Source organism: Pelobates fuscus, chromosome 4, assembly GCF_036172605.1.
Source record: "Pelobates fuscus isolate aPelFus1 chromosome 4, aPelFus1.pri, whole genome shotgun sequence".
NCBI classification, from domain to species: domain Eukaryota; kingdom Metazoa; phylum Chordata; class Amphibia; order Anura; family Pelobatidae; genus Pelobates; species Pelobates fuscus.
In genome coordinates, this window is record NC_086320.1 from 92,043,031 (window position 1) to 92,059,450 (window position 16,420).

The 16,420-nt window shown below is 40.3% G+C and overlaps 1 protein-coding gene across 1 annotated transcript in view; it reads right to left on the reverse strand.

Moving 5' to 3' along the window:
* XKR4 (XK related 4) overlaps positions 1 to 16,420 on the reverse strand; it is a 263,494-nt gene that overhangs the window by 78,880 nt on the left and 168,194 nt on the right. The window contains exon 2 of the mRNA XM_063451386.1: positions 917 to 1,116. Coding sequence (XP_063307456.1) covers positions 917 to 1,116 — 200 coding nt within the window. The remainder of the gene's footprint in view (positions 1 to 916; positions 1,117 to 16,420) is intronic.

The window sequence follows — 16,420 nt, forward strand, 5'->3', positions numbered from 1 at the left end:
AAGGGACAAGTAGACACATGGAAGGACACTACATCCTGGGACAGAAAAGAGGGAAGGTCTCCAGTTTGGAGAAAGAGATACATGGCTCCAGTTCAGCGAATGAAGAGGAGAGATTGTGCAAAGCTTATCACAGAAGTATTTTCCATTCTGCAACTGAACCTCAAAGCTAAACTAAGTGTCTAAAAAAGTGTCTATTTCAGTGTAACATTGTATGTTATAAAATCACTCTTTGTGTGCCTTTACTATGTTAATATTCTATTAATATTAATATTCCATTATTACTCTATGTGATCAGCTGAAGTACCTTTCTAAATTCTAAAACGTGTTACATGTGAACAAGTGCTATAAATGCAGCACAAATCATTTTAGGTGGAATTAGTGTATTCAACTGTGATACTACTGAAGGAAACATTTGCTATGGTGATGTGGTTCCAATGATAATTTTTAAAAACCAATTCCAATAAATATTACCTTGTAACTTTCCAAAATCTTGGCCTGTGGGTGTATACTACTTTGATGAAGTTCAGATATACAAGTTGTCTAAGTAGAAAGGTATTTGTTCAGTACGCTATATGATTTTGGTTGGAGAGTCTTTAAGTGATATTGTCATTAGTAAATGTTTTACATATAAATATGCACTATAAAATGTATACAAATCACTACTGGCAATAGTCTATTACTCATAAAATGTTAGTTACATTACCAACATAATATATGGATTTTTTTTACCTTGTTAAGTACCCCTTGCATTCTATAGAAAGAATTGAATTGATGAACGTGGAAATACAGAAATGAAAAAAATATAGTCATATGTGATAAAAAGAATTTCATTTTAAAAGTTCAAGTTTTGCTTAATTAAATCTTAGTCACATATTTAACAATGAAAAGCTTGTAGAGGATTTAAGCGAATTCATACCTTGAAGTGCTTGCAAGCTACGAGTCTGCACAACAATGCACAGCTGAAGGACGAGTTGAGGAGCACTTTCCAGAAAGGTGGCTAGCAAATGCAGCATGCTCACATCGGCACACTCATAGACCATCTTCCAGTAAAATCGCCACCTGTCATTCACTCCACTCCGTCTGCTTCTAATCCCCAAGTATATAGTGTGGAAATACCTGAAAAGAGGAGGAAGATGTTTATGCATAGCAACATTGGTTGACAAGAAAATTAGATTTTAAAAGGTTTATCCGAAAAGCTTAGTACATACCAATAATTTCCACTTGTCAAATACATCAAACAATGTTTGTGCTCGTACCATTGTATTATTGTACAGACATTTGTGCATACTTAAATAAAATACATATGTAAGTGGTGTAGGGTTAAAATTACTTCAAGAAATTAAATAGGTTATAAATAACACAAAGGTATAAACGAAGAAGTAGGAACAAAAATAGGCTTATAATCAAAGGATAGAAATTAAAAATAGATCATTTTTTTATTTTATCAAAAACCAGACAACAATTTGCCAATGCCACGTAAGTACTAAAGTTGTTCTAAAATTCACGAGTCGAAGTACCGCTGCAACCCCAGGAAGCATGGGCAGGAAAGCGAAGAAGCACCGGCCCGACAAGCCCCGGATGGGGATGGATATCGGAGATATGCTCCGGCAAGTACATGAGGCGGCAAGGCCAAAGATGGCCGACTACCTGGAGGAAGTCACAGAATCCTCAGACGAGGACCCGCTCTATGGGGAGCCTGAAGACCCAGCACCGCGGGCACCTGCACCATGAACCCAACGGAGCCCAGACACGATGGGGGCACTGAAGGACCTACTCACAGGCCTCCAGAGGACCATCCAGGCTGATGTAGCCTCCCTACGCACGGACATCTCAGGCCTAGTGGGACGGCTGAGCAATCTCGAGACATCCTCAGATGAACAAACACGGAGGATCGAGACACTAGAGCGCCAGGTCAAAGGCCTCAAGCAGCAACAAACTAACACAGACCAGAGGTTTGCCACCATAGAAGACCAGAGACGGCGCACAAACCTCAAGATAAGAGGTATACCTGAAGAAACCTCGGTGGCCGAACTTCCCCACCTGGTAAGACACCTACTAGTGGCACTGCTCACACCCAAACACACGAAGGCCGTCGACCTAGACGGAGTATTCCGCATCCCTAAACCGAAAACGGCCCCAGCGGCTGCCTCCATAGACTTAATAGTGCACTTTCGAAGCGTGAAGGATAAATCGGTGGTATTGGCAGCACTCCAAGGATCCTCCCAATACCCATTCGAAGACATGAGGCTGTTATTCTACGCAGACGTCTCAGGGAACACCATAATGTGGAGGAAAACGCTCCAACCATTCACCACACTTCTCAGAGACCGGAATATAAAGTACTCCTGGAGGCCATCCCGGACTCTCTTGGTCACCCATGGAGGCTCCAACTATCCGATACACGAGTTGCCCGAAGCGGATGCCCTACGGGAAACTCTTGGCCTCACTCGGGACAGCCTAAACCCCTGCGGAAGGGGAAAGGACCCAGCGACAACCCACAGGTGGGATCCCACCAAAGTTACCCCCTTCGTCCCACAACAGGCGGAAACCAGTGCCTACGCGACCACCACTACTTGAGACTATCCATAACCCGACGAGCCCTGTATGCTCACCAGAACGGGACTGTAGCTTGCCAGTCCTACTAGACTGGTTTGTTGTTTATTTCACAAAGTTTTACATGATGACCTTAACTAATATATTGCTTTTGTTTTAAGTGCCGTCCACCCTATGCCCAACACACCCTACAAGCACCAGACTTAACGGCCGATGACAACTACCCCCCCCCCCGCCTCCAATTACCACGCAAAGCCAAACACTAGGGGCCTAATAGGTCTCAGAAGCACGGAGGCGTACAACCACTAGACTGCAGACCCATACCAATAGGGCCAAACGGCGACCACACTGACCACCAACACCCACACTGGCCCTCGACAGACCATACTCACCTCACCGATAGTTGAAGCCCAAGGCCCCAGCTGATGAGCAAACCACTGACTAGTAAAGTCAACATTGGCGAACCCCGACCTCCCCGACAACCACAGACACACACTCCACCACAAACCGAAAGCTAGGGGCTTCAGAAAGTCAGAAATATACCTTACCCCCACTAGCATTCCATCAGGTTTAAACATACGGTTCATCCACAGACACAGCGTATCCCACCCCCCGACGGACATTAGAAATCCAGACAGACACACTCTAACAAGTTTGACACTCTGTGACTACATGACCCATTGCTGTATGCATGATACTGTCACCCTTCTGCTTAAATATTAAAAATGTGCCACTAGGACGAATGCCACATTGCTGTAAAGTATGTCTATTTTATTGCCCCTGCATCTGCTGTTGTGGTAGTGCGGGAATATCTGTTATATTGCACACAAAAAAATAAAGAATTTAATCAAATTCATGAGTCTTTGGGTATAAAAAGTCAGTCACGACTGTCTCAAACTAAATGGTTATACCTAGATATCAAGTACAAAACTAACATTACAGCATGCAGAACAAGGAAAGATGTTACATTTAACACCGCAATAGTATCAATATACTGTGCTTGCATTTAGATTAAATTCAGCCTCTTTTTATTAATTTGATCCTATATAAATTCTGCCTGATCCATCTGACAAACTCTACTTTCTATCGCTAATTACTGCTTTTATTATATTTTTTCATTGTACTTAGATCCAACCTGCTCTCTGAAAAAGTACCAACAACATTTTAAAAACATTTTTTAACTGCAAAATGTTTATAAAATAGATAGATATAGATCTTGTACAGTGGTGGAACCTCTGTCAATTCATTTTACTGGACACAACTAATAATGTCACATTTGTACATACATGCAATATTAGAGGGTCACATCACGACATGTCATGGCAGGACAGGATAAAACTTACAAGGAAAGTTTAAAAGAACTTAACATGTATAGCTTGGAGGAAAGACGAGACGGGGGGATATGATAGAAATATTTAAAAGAAGAAAAACTACCACAACAAGAGGACATAGTGTTAAATTAGAGGGGCAAAGGTATAAAAATAATATCAGGAAGTATTACTTTACTGAGAGGGTAGTGGATGCATGGAATAGCCTTCCAGCTGAAGTGGTAGAGGTTAACACAGTAAAGGAGTTTAAGCATGCGTGGGATAGGCATAAGGCTATCCTAACTATAAGATAAGGCCAGGGACTAATGAAAGTATTTACAAAATTGGGCAGACTATTGTATACCCTCTGGATTTACTAAACTAGCTCAACTTTCTGTATATTTTGGATTAAAAAAGACATACTGATATTATAACTGCTTTCCATACTTGTCAGTAAAAAAAAAAAAAAAAAAACATCAGTCTGTGGTTTAAATATACAGAGTTTAATGACTACATGCTGCTCACATCCACCTCTACTAACACTGACCATCACTTAGCACAGGGGTAGACAACCGTTAGCACTACAGATGCTTTGCCACCATTATGCCCGTAATAGCATTATGGGAGATGTAGTCCACAACATCTGGAGAGGGGAAGGTTGAATACCCCTGACTTATCATTGACTGTTTTGCTAACTGCAAGCACATCAAGAACAATATGTATTTTCTAATTGATTGCCTAGTAACTCCACCAGGGCACTATAAGAGGTTCACTTACATTACAGTATGTGTGCTTCATCTATGACTATGTGAGCAAGTTACCATGTACCTGCATTGCAAGATTCCACAGGCCTCCATTGAAAACTATACACACCGCACCATGCTTATAGATTGGCTGTAGTGCTTAAATGTACTTAAATATAGAGCAAAGGTATTTTTTTTTTTTTATAATTCTTTATTTTGTTGTGCAGGTAGGTACAGTTTAGCATCAAACGCCACAACAGCGTGCATATACGTTAAAAGGATTGACAGTGGCATGAGTAGTTGCCCATTTTTATAATTAGGTATACGAGCGTAATGTAACATGTGATGCTCCAAGATAAAGTTAAATGTGCCTAGGACAGAAGAATGTATTATATGATTCCAGCAGGCAAGATTCCTAGCATATAGCGCATATAAGCAAAGTTGTTGAACTGTGTCAGATTGAAAGCAATGGTATTTGTAATGCAGGATATTTTTAGAGTTTGCAATCATTAACTTAGCTACTGCTCTTACACCTACATGAAGCAGGATTGATTTTTACTCTGATAGCAACATGTGTTAGGGTTTACCATTTAGCATGGAAGCCAGGTGCTACTTAGTGTTTAGCATCTCCTATTAATCTCTATGGAAGACGTTAAAACCTTCGGCAGCCGCTAATTACAAGTCGTTAAACATTAAAAACTGTAGTATGGAAACTGCCTGTAATCGCTAACGATAGTGACATCCATATTAGTGATTACCAACTTGTCACTAAATGATTGTAACAAGCATGGAAATGAGCCCTATTTCATGCAAATTAACATTCTCTTTCTCTCAATGTTCTTGGAAGATGCAAATGATCTGTGTGCATGTTTCCAGAAGTCCTACTCGTTTTCCAGACTTAAGTCTCCCCATTTTTCCACAAATTGGATTCACAAGCAGAATCACTATTGGACTCCAAAGGTAACCAATACATAACAAAACAACAACAAAAAAGGCTACCATTGTTTAAATATATCGTTATCTCAAATGTGAGTGCCCTTCTTTAGCAACTCTTGTTTCAAGGGAGTCTTTTAATGTCTTTCATTGATACTCCAAGGGTTTTATATTCAGTGACATTAAAAGCTCTCACCTTCAGTTTTAGGAAACATAAACTTATTTTTTACGCTATATCCAGACATTAATGAAATTCATTACAGCGCTGAGCATCTGTTTAATTGTGAAAATAAATGGATTATATTCTGGAGATTGTTAAAGATAATATTAGTTACTGGCATTTAATTTCATCCTGTGGAAATATTTATACTGAAGGACTTAACAGAACATATGCACAACTGTTGACTTTATTGTGAAATGAATGTTTATACGATGTATTTATTCCTAGGTCACAATTTGGCAATGTGTTGTGCTTGAATCACATCTGCTGTCATCAATTGCCTAAAAGTGCAGCCATCCCACTGTCCGTTCATTCACCCGTATATCAAAAATACAGCGTACACCCAGTATCTGTGCATTTCTTGTCTATGTCTAGATGGCTAAGGGCTAACTAACCTCAATTCCAAGGGCAGGCAACCTTCAGCACTCCAGATGTTGTGGACTACATCTCCCATAATGCTCTTACAATCATAATGCTGGCAAAGCATCAGGGGAAATGTAGTTCACAACACATGGAGTTCCGAAGATTGCCTACCCTTGCGTCTAGTCAATCCTGGTATCAGGACTCACAAAGGATCAGGGGTGTGTAGTTCATATTAGCTCGACTGTTGCAGATGGCTACCTGTTATCCAAATCGACAGGTGTTAAATAATCAATCCAAAAGATGAAATAAAAAGAAATGAACTCAACAAATATGTAAAGTTTTAATAATAAATATATAACGATTCATTTTTGTGCATATTTCAAAATAAGTTCATGCATTTTAAAATGGAACGATGATGTTTAAAATAGAATGTGCTTAATTAGAATGTCATATTTGCAATACTTATTCAATTTAAAAGAAATGTGTTTTTGGTAGTAGGTATTTACCTTTCCTGCAAATGTATGCCTCGAAGTGTCCATATTTACGAGAGAGTGTCCCAAATCCCTCCTCTTCTATTCTAATGTCCCTCTTCTATCGGAGCTCCCTTTTGTTGGTGTCTAAGTGTATAACATAGACATAAGACATATTGTTCCTATTATGCCCCACGCCACAACTCCACTCACACTGCTAAAATGATAGTGTTCCTCTTTGTCCGTTTGAAATGTTGGGAGGTATGCTCCAAATGTTCTGTATGTCTGAAATATTCTACCAAGAACAGTTGATCTATTTGTGTGTTTGGTATGCCAGTGTATTGTTAGTGGAGTGCAGTGACCAATTCTCCATGAAATCTTTTCTTCAGTAATGCAATCAAGAGAAGCTAGAGCTATGGACATTACAACTTTGGAGAGTGGAATACACAATTAATGGTATCACATCTACAGCTATTTTTTTGATCGTTTCTCTTTAATGTTCTACAACAGAATAATATGACAAGAAGCAAGTGAAACGGTATAACAGAAAAATTGTAGATGCTGTAATTCAGTCATTGCACCATACCAAGATTTACTACAGATTCATGTATTTACCAGGTATATGGATTTCCAGGATTAAAACCAAGCAGGGGTTCTAAATTCCATATCACCAACATGGAGCGAAAAATATGTCTGCTTACTGATAGAAAGATCTCTGCATGAAATGTCCAAGGCTAAAATATTTTGCTGGATAGTATAGGAATGCCTGCTATGCATTTTTTAAGAGTAACTGAAAGTGTGCATATATTAAGTGTTATAAAACATATTTATTTCGGCAATTTTCAAACCCTGCCGTCTGTGATCTAACCCCAAAAAGTCCAGGAAATCTGTAACAGGAAGTTAACTTATATGCAAATTGGATATCTGTAGACTTAAATCTTTTTACCTATTGGATGTGTTATCTGAACTGGCACTACTCCTCCAAACTCAATTCCAGCTGAGACGAGAATTGCTTTTCAACTGGTTTGAAAACATTTATAACGGGCACAGTTCAATTCAGTTGTGTTACTATCTACAGTAAGCATTAAATAAATAGCTTTTCCATTTGAATATTAAATCCTAGCTGCAGCTCAGCCTTTTAAAGCTTGAAAAAAAAAAAAAACATAGTTCATTGAAAACATGTTAATTAGGTAATCTTCCCATAAATCCTCATCACCAATGATTGGAAGGTTACATTATACAAAATGTACTTTACTATAAGTGTGTGTCTTTTATTTATGCCAGCTAGAGGTTCTTCCAGAGTTAAATCATTGGGAAAACTAACAGAGTTGGCCATTTTGTAAATGCTGCTAAGTATTATACAATGCACACTTTTTATTTGGTTTATGCAATGGCACTTTGAAGGTGCCATTCAACATTTATTGGATCTTATATGTATATACGTTTTTTTTTTTACAGATGTTTGCTGTGTTTTGCACTGATTTACACAAAATTGATTGTGTTTTTGCATTAGGACTTTATAGGTGATTTTGATTCTAAGATTTGTACATATACAGGTACTCCTCACTTACCGACCCTGTTCCGTTCTTATGACCTGGTCGTAAAGCGAATTGGTCGGTAAGTGAGGGTGAGTGCAGGTCTATGTTTGGGGAAATTTCACAGCAGAGCAGAGAATCTCTCAAATTCCACGAACATAGATTAGATGGATTCCCTGCTTTGGTGCGCTTGTCTATGTTCGGGGAAATTTAGCCGAACGTAGACATACTCACCAGAGAACGGGAATCCCTCTAATCTATGTTTGGAGAAAATTCCCCAAACATAGACCAGCTCTCTAAAGTGGGGAATCCCAAGAATCCCCACGCTAGAGAGCTAGTCATAAGTGTGAGTCGTCATAAAACAGGTAGGTCGTAAAGTGAGGACCACCCGTATACGAATACTTACACGTGTGTACATTTTTCTGTGTTGTGCACATTACTATTTACTTTGCACTGTAATTACACTCAAGCGCAGGTAACGTTCTCTTTGTTTTTACTATGTATTTTAAGCTGTTGGATACTAAGCTACTGCTGTTGTAAGCGCGGTGCTTTGTCTTTGTGTTTGTACTTTAAAATTATGGTTAAAATGTAATATTGAATTTAGATTTTACATGATGTAATTAATTTATTCTTGGAGTAACCCCCATTTCTGTATTATTACATGTTGGGGTAGACGATATAACAATCATGCAGCCTAACCTGAGAATTATGCATGACAAAAAAAATCACATGACTGTTCTTCATACACAACACTGTTTGGAGCTAAAACTTAGTTTCAAATCAAGTGCATTTGATAATTTTGCTCACAACGTTGTGAACTGTGCAGGTTGAGGTAATTTATCATTAACTTCAACAGGGTTATGACTCAGGAGTCTAAATTATATGCAACACCACCTTACAAAGGCTTTTACCCCAAATTCTAATGATTAAAGGGTTACTCCAGCCATCATACATTAGTGATTTGAAGTGGCCATAGTGGTAGGAGTCTGTGTGCACAGTATTTCATCTTGAAACACTACTCATCCACAGATATTTGTAACTGAGTGCTGGGGTAGTTGCAGCACAGGCACACATGACATTGTCGGGCCAGAAATCTGTTCCGGGCTGCCTATTGTCAATTCTGTGCATATTTTACAGCTGTTGTGAACTACATGCTGTGCCTGCAAGGGGAAGCCAGTTCTCCACTCACATCCTCCCTGAGGGCACTCCATTCTGCCTTCCTCCATTGAATAATTAAAAAAAAAAAAAAAAACACACACACATTCATCCCTCCTCCTTATGTTCTCCCTCCCCCATGCCTGCCAAGGCATTGACTGACAGCTGACCTATTTTCAAATAGGTCTTTCTACTAATCTATACATTTGCTAGCAAAACTGCTAGCACAGTGTATAGATAAAATCTCATGTTCAATCCAATGAGCACAAGTTGTTTGGGGCATGACAGGTGCCCTTTAATCGGATATAAAAGCATTCTGCAATTAAAATAGAATGTTTTTTAATATGTAGGGAGTGGGAGCACACCCAGCCAAATGAAGACATTCGTAAAAAGCTGAGGTTTTATCTCAACACTGGTTTATCCTTCCAAATAGCAACTTTATAGAGCAAAAAAAAAAAAAACAAGGTGCAAGACAGTACTGAGAACGGACAACAGCTCAAATAGCCTGCCCTACGGTGGGTCCCTGCTCAGATCTCAAGATCTTTAGCTCATCTTGTGCCATTATAAAAAGAACCAGGGCCATTTGTATATCAGACTAGTCCAACCCAAAAGGACGGTCCAGAACCGAAATTCAGGCCTGCTCTCTCTGCACGAAAAATACAGCATCCCCAGCCGATCATTTCAGCCTTGTTAGGCATCGCCAATGAGGTATAGCGGATACTTCTCTAGGCACCGTGATCAAGGGGTCCACGCCTGGATTACCCTTTAACTTAGGGAGAGCCAATAAACAAGGTGCAACTCTATATTCAAATCACACTATTTCCTTTTGTATTAAGCAAGAAGAAATACAATAAAAAATTAATAAAAAATGTAAATATACAAGATAAAAATTTGTGAAAAAAGTAAAGCAGTGAAAGTTTGATATTCAAGTATTGTGTAAAGTGTATACAGATGAATATTAGTCTTAAAAGCACATACAATTAAAAGGTTTAGGTTTTATTAAGTTATATTCAGCATTTACAAAATGTTTGCTTAAAATAAAGCAAATTATCACCTTATTTTACGTTATATTGAAGAAACAAGGTCAAGTGTAGAATGTTTCTTTTAACCCCTTAAGGACCAAACTTCTGGAATAAAAGGGAATCATGACATGTCAGACACGTCATGTGTCCTTAAGGGGTTAAATATATAACACAAAAAAATGTAAGAAATTATCTGAATTAACTAAAGGGTATATAAATAATAGTCATATTACTGTGCTGAAAAATTGTTGAATAATACTTTCGTTTCCCGCAGGTCTGGCAATATCTGAAATTATTTGGTAGCTGCTCCATTGGCACTTACAAGTTTTAAAATATATGGCATTCACATACAGTTCTAAGTTCTAATTCACAACTGATTCTTTTGTGCCGAATACAATAGCAAGACATTTTCTGGCCTTTGCTATGAAGCTTGGTTGAAAATGCACATTCTTATTGGAGAACATTTTTGAGTGGGTATTTAAGTCTAAAAGGAAATGATCATCAACACAAAATCAATGTTGTTGACTGACCATCAGGATCTCCAGACTTCAGTCTAATACAATATTTGTGGTTTGAACTTGAAGAAGCAATTAACAAACAGAAACCAAGAAATCGAGAAGGATTGGAAAATATTCCCCTGGAGGTATGAGCAAAGATTCGTAAGGAGAATGTATATAACATTGCTAGACATCGTAGGAATCTTCTTTTCAATAAAGATAAGCATACTAATCTTTAGATATAGACACATACTCGTGAAGGGTCTATAAGTGGGAAATAATATCAGTGATGGGTTCTGAAGATATCGTATTTCAGGAGGAATCCATGATGGCATTTTCTCATTTTCTCTTCAGTCGCCTATCTCTTATATTTGTTGTTTAAAAAAAAACTGCTATAGTGCTAGAGATTGACTGATCTCAAATATTCCTGTTGCTGTTGAATATAAGACATCTACAGACAATATATAGACATACAATGAAGGATCACAATATCACACGACCCTAGGAAGGTTACATGTTTACCCTTCTGTCATTTTTCACCTTGTGATGGTAAATTGAGCTTTGCAAGTTCATGGCTCCAAACTATGAATGTGGGGAACTCTTGCCCTGAGACTTTTTACCTGTTTTGTGCCTCCTCTGCCCAGTCTTATTAGTGAGTCTCCGAGTCAGCAGGAGAGATAGCAGAGCAGTGATAGAGAACAGGGAATATGACACTTGGTACGATATTTTGTCTCTACCAGTATGCTGCTTCCTCTCCCAGCAGAGACTCACTTTTGTGAGCAGACAGGTAGAGCACAGAGCAGCCTTACAGTCAGGGGTGAATGGAATGAAATTAAAATCTGGAGGACCGAGTGGCTCAGTTGCAATAACGTGCTGGTTGGGGACATTTTCTGCGTGCCGTTTTATTCTGCCTTTCAGCACCTTTGTAAAGTTTCCTATAAAAGAGTTTGGTGTGGATAGAGGTGGGGATAGCACGTGACATCATATCCCTAACCCATTCACTCACTACATCCATGCAGAGACTAGTGAACAGAATGCTGTGTCTGCTCAGAAGAAACCACAGCATTAGCATACAAAAGCAAGCAATACAATGTAGGGAAATTTGTGGTTTAAAAGGTTTGATGGTGAGACAAAGGGGGTTGTGTAGCATAAATAACATATTTGGAGACATGGACCGTGGAGAAACAAGTGGTGTTAGAGAAAAGTCTCCCCCCCCCCCTGCCCCCCCCCCCTCCACACACACACACACACAAACACACACTACAAAGATAACTCTGCAAACTCAGGAAATTAACACACTGGCAATCCCCTGCATTTAAACACACAGTGGCATGTACCCCAGTATCCACACACAAATATACACACTGGCATACCATTCACAAACACTTCTGCATTCATATACGCACACTTTCAACCCAAATTTTCTTGCAGGTATTTGGAATGTGGTTTGGAGGTGCAGGAGTAGAGTTGGGGGGGTGTAGTGGTGTTTTAAAGGGTAACCAAATTTTATTTAATTTTTATTATTATTAATTTTATTAATTATTTTGTAATATTTTAATATATCTCTTTAATGCATTAAAATTGGAGATCACATTTTCTTTAAGAACAGACTAATATTACACTGTATTAACACCATGCAGTTAGAATAAAGTATAAAGTACAAACATAGGCGGCCCGCACATGGATCGAGGCCGGCAGGGGAGATCACAGGATCTCCCGTCGGTCCATGCAGAGCCGGCGCTATCCGAGTGCCGGCCCTGCTGTGTGCCTCCGTGGGCTGGTGGGGAGATAAAAGATCTCCATCACCAGCCCACAGGCAGGGAGGGAGGCAGGAGAGGACCCGGGGAGCTCTTGCCAGCAGCTCCGCCGGATTCCTCTCACGAGGTTGGAACGTTGCCGCTGGCTAGAGTTCACTCACCACTAGGACCACCAGGGATCAGGTATGGCAGCAAGGATCCACACCTCCCAGGCAAAAGGTAAGAAGGGAGGGGGGCTATTTCCTAATCTGTCCTCCCCACCCCTACACACAATCACTCCAAACAAATTCACACACAGCACCCTCATACACACACACAGCACCCTCACAGCACAATACCAGCACCCTCACAGCCCACTACCAGCACCCTCACAGCCCACTACCAGCACCCTCACAACCCACTACCAGCACTATCACACACACACACACACACACACACACAGCACACTCACACACAGACACACATGCACACAGCACACTAACAGCACCCTCACAAACAGAGCAGTGTATGTATGTATATGTGTGTGTGTATATATATATATATATATATATATATATACATATACACGCAGCGTGTGTGTTTGTGCTTTAGGGTGCACACCCTAATGCAATAGGCTGCGCACTCCTATGAGTACAAACTACAGTGTATGATTGATTCAGTTTCAACCTATTTGGCCCTGGCAACTGACAAAATGAGATTAGAGTGAACACCCCAAAATATCTACATCTTTACTAAAATAAAAGAATTATGAAAATGGATTTGTTTTAAGCAGACTTCAAAATACATTTTACCATTTCAGGTCCTTACACAGCACGATAAAAATAACATCTAACATATTACACTCACAGTTGAGCTTAAGTAAACCAACAGTCATCTGTGTGACTGTACACCAAGCATGTCAAGCTTGAAGGCTAACACACGGGCCAAATAAACAAGGTTCAAGTTGATGTGGGCCGCAAAAAATCAAAAACTTAGGTTTATTTAGAAAAGTACAGTATAAAAATGTTACCTAACTGACACTGGACATCTTCACACTCCTAAGGCTTCAAAGTGAACAAAATAGCTAATTTATTTTAAGAAGACGTGCGTGTGCATATAACCAATGTTTCAATCCAACTACCATGACATGTTAAGAAAAGTTTGGTAATGGGACTGAAATGGTGAATGTATGCTGTTGCACAGCTGTAAAAAAACAAATAACGTTATCTTGTTGATTTTTAAAGTCCGATGAGTGTGTTCTTCACTTTGGCTGAGATCATCAAACTTTATGATCTCAGCCAATCCAATGCTTTCCCATAGGAAAGCATTGGGAGGCTATTGTGCATGTGTGGCAATACACACATGACCCTCCTCCCTCCACTCTAATTGAAAACATTGCCCCTCCACCCAGTACTCTAATTTAATACACTCCCTCCCCCCCTTCCACCACTCTAATACACTGACCCCCTCCATCCCACCACTCTAATAAACTGCCTCCCTCTTTCACCACTCTAATACACTACTTCCCTAATACACTCTAATTCACTGCTTCCCTCTCTTCCTCCCCCAATTTAATACACTGCCTCCCTCTCTCCCTCCCCCAATTTAATACACTGGCCCCCTCCCTCTTCCAATTTAATACAGTGCCCCCTACCTAAAATTAATACACTACCCACTCCCTCCCCCAATTTAATACACTGTCTCCCTCTCTCCCTCCCCCAATTTAATACATTGGACCCCTCCTCCCCCAAATGAATAGTGTCCCCAACCTAAAATTAATACACTGCCCACTCCCTCCCCTAATTTAATACACTGTCTCCCTCTCTCCCTCCCCCAATTTAATACATTGGACCCCTCCTCCCCCAAATTAATACAGTGTCCCCAACCTAAAATTAATACACTGCCCATTCCCCCCACCCCCAATTTAATACACTGCCTCCCTCTCCCTCCCCCCCCCAATTTGATACATTGGCCCCATTCTTCCCCCAAATGTTTGCAGTGCACCCTACCTAAATTGATACACTGCCCACTCCCTCCCCCAATTTAATACACTGCCCTCCTTAATTTAACACACTACACAGAAAGATCCCCCAAGACCCTCTTCCCCTACCTTAAGATGAGCCGCCCGTCCTCCAGTTCCAGCTCTGCTCTTCTCAAGCAGACCAGACGCTCCTCTGGTACTGTGAGCAAGAGGGAAGGGTAGTGGCTGGACTGTGGGAGCAAGGATTGGCCGTGGGAGGGAAGACAAGAATCAGACAGGACATCTCTTTCTTGTCTTGCAGCTGGTCGCAGCCACAACACAAAGTGGCCCCAGGGCAGGTGGTACGTAAATATATCCAAGTTTAACATGCTTGCTGTACACCCAAATGAGTACATGCATGTATCTGCTTTCTGGTACATAGAACATGAGTGTGGAATAAAATGGCCACTTTCATGTTGCCGATACGTAGGTCATACAGTTACACAGAGCTAACTTTAAACAACTCATTTCCCGTTTTGAAATAAAGTAGCTCAATAGCTGATTTGTAATTTAAGTTTGATAAAGCACCATCCTTTTACATAGAGTCAACATTATCTACCTACCAACACTCACAGACTGATGTACTACTCTAAAAGTCTCTGTTTGTAATGATAGTGAGGTAGACACAGGAGGGCATTTTTGAGAAAATACAAGTTTTGTTTTGAGTGTCCGTTTGTATAATGCCACTTGATAGAAGAAGAGGTTTTTTTTCTATAGTTTAGAGTCTGATAATGAAAGGCTGTTTAGTGGTCATAAGCAGATCTTGTAAATCCATTTAATTATATTAAGTATAGAGAAATAACTAATTGCACATAAAAACAACCATCTGATCAATAAACGGAAACTAACAGAAAATGGAAATTCTGCTGATTTGCTTGTTTCCAATATTTATGACCAGAGCACATAAATGATGTTCCACCTACATAAGAACATAGGAAACAAGGAATTGCATCTTAACATGTTTGTTTATATCTTTCTCTACAACCCTGCACTTATGTTAGTGAATTACTCTAACATTTAACCATTACTAGGCGTTTCTAAAAGATCAGAAGAAAAAAGAGAAGCTCTGAAACCCATTGATATGGAAGCTTACTTTTCAAAATCGAGGGATGAACAAACATTTATGGATATGGAACATGTAGAACAGGAGTGCCCAAATGGTAGATCCCCAGATGTTTTAACCCCTTAGTGACCGTGGACTTACAGGGTATGTCAGACAAAAAACGATTGTTAACGACCGCTGACGTACCCTGTACGCCCGTGGCAAATATGAGTGCTGGAAGCGATCGTGATTACTTCCAGCCGCTCTTAGTGTATTGCTGCGATGTCTCGATGTTGAGGCATTCTGCAATACACCCCTCACTGCCGGGCTGCTAGGTGATCGCTTCCCATTCTGATGCTCTTCCTGTGTGCTGAGTGCCTCGAGGGGTCGAGGCTGTCAGGATCGGGACAGGGATCCAACACGCAGAGTACAAACAGGTGGTAGGTACGTATACCGGACCTTAGAATGGCCGGACTTAACGTAAGGAGTAAGTAGAGAATGGTCTAGGAACAAGCCGAGGTCGAGGGAACGAGAGGACAGGTAAGCAAGAGACAAGCCGAGTCAAAGGGTAACAGAGATAAACAGGGTAGTACAGACAAGCCGGGTCAGAACCAAAGAGACAACTAGAATACAAGAGCACTGAGTGACTAGACAGGCTAGAACCACGACAGGGCAATGAGCAGATGCCGAAAGCCTTACTTTATACCTTGATTCTAGAGGGTAATCACGCCCCCGACGAGTCCTGATTAGTGCTCGGGACTTGACTGACAGGTCGACCCGGGTTGGCGTCATGACGTCGACTACTGAGCATCGCGTCATATAAG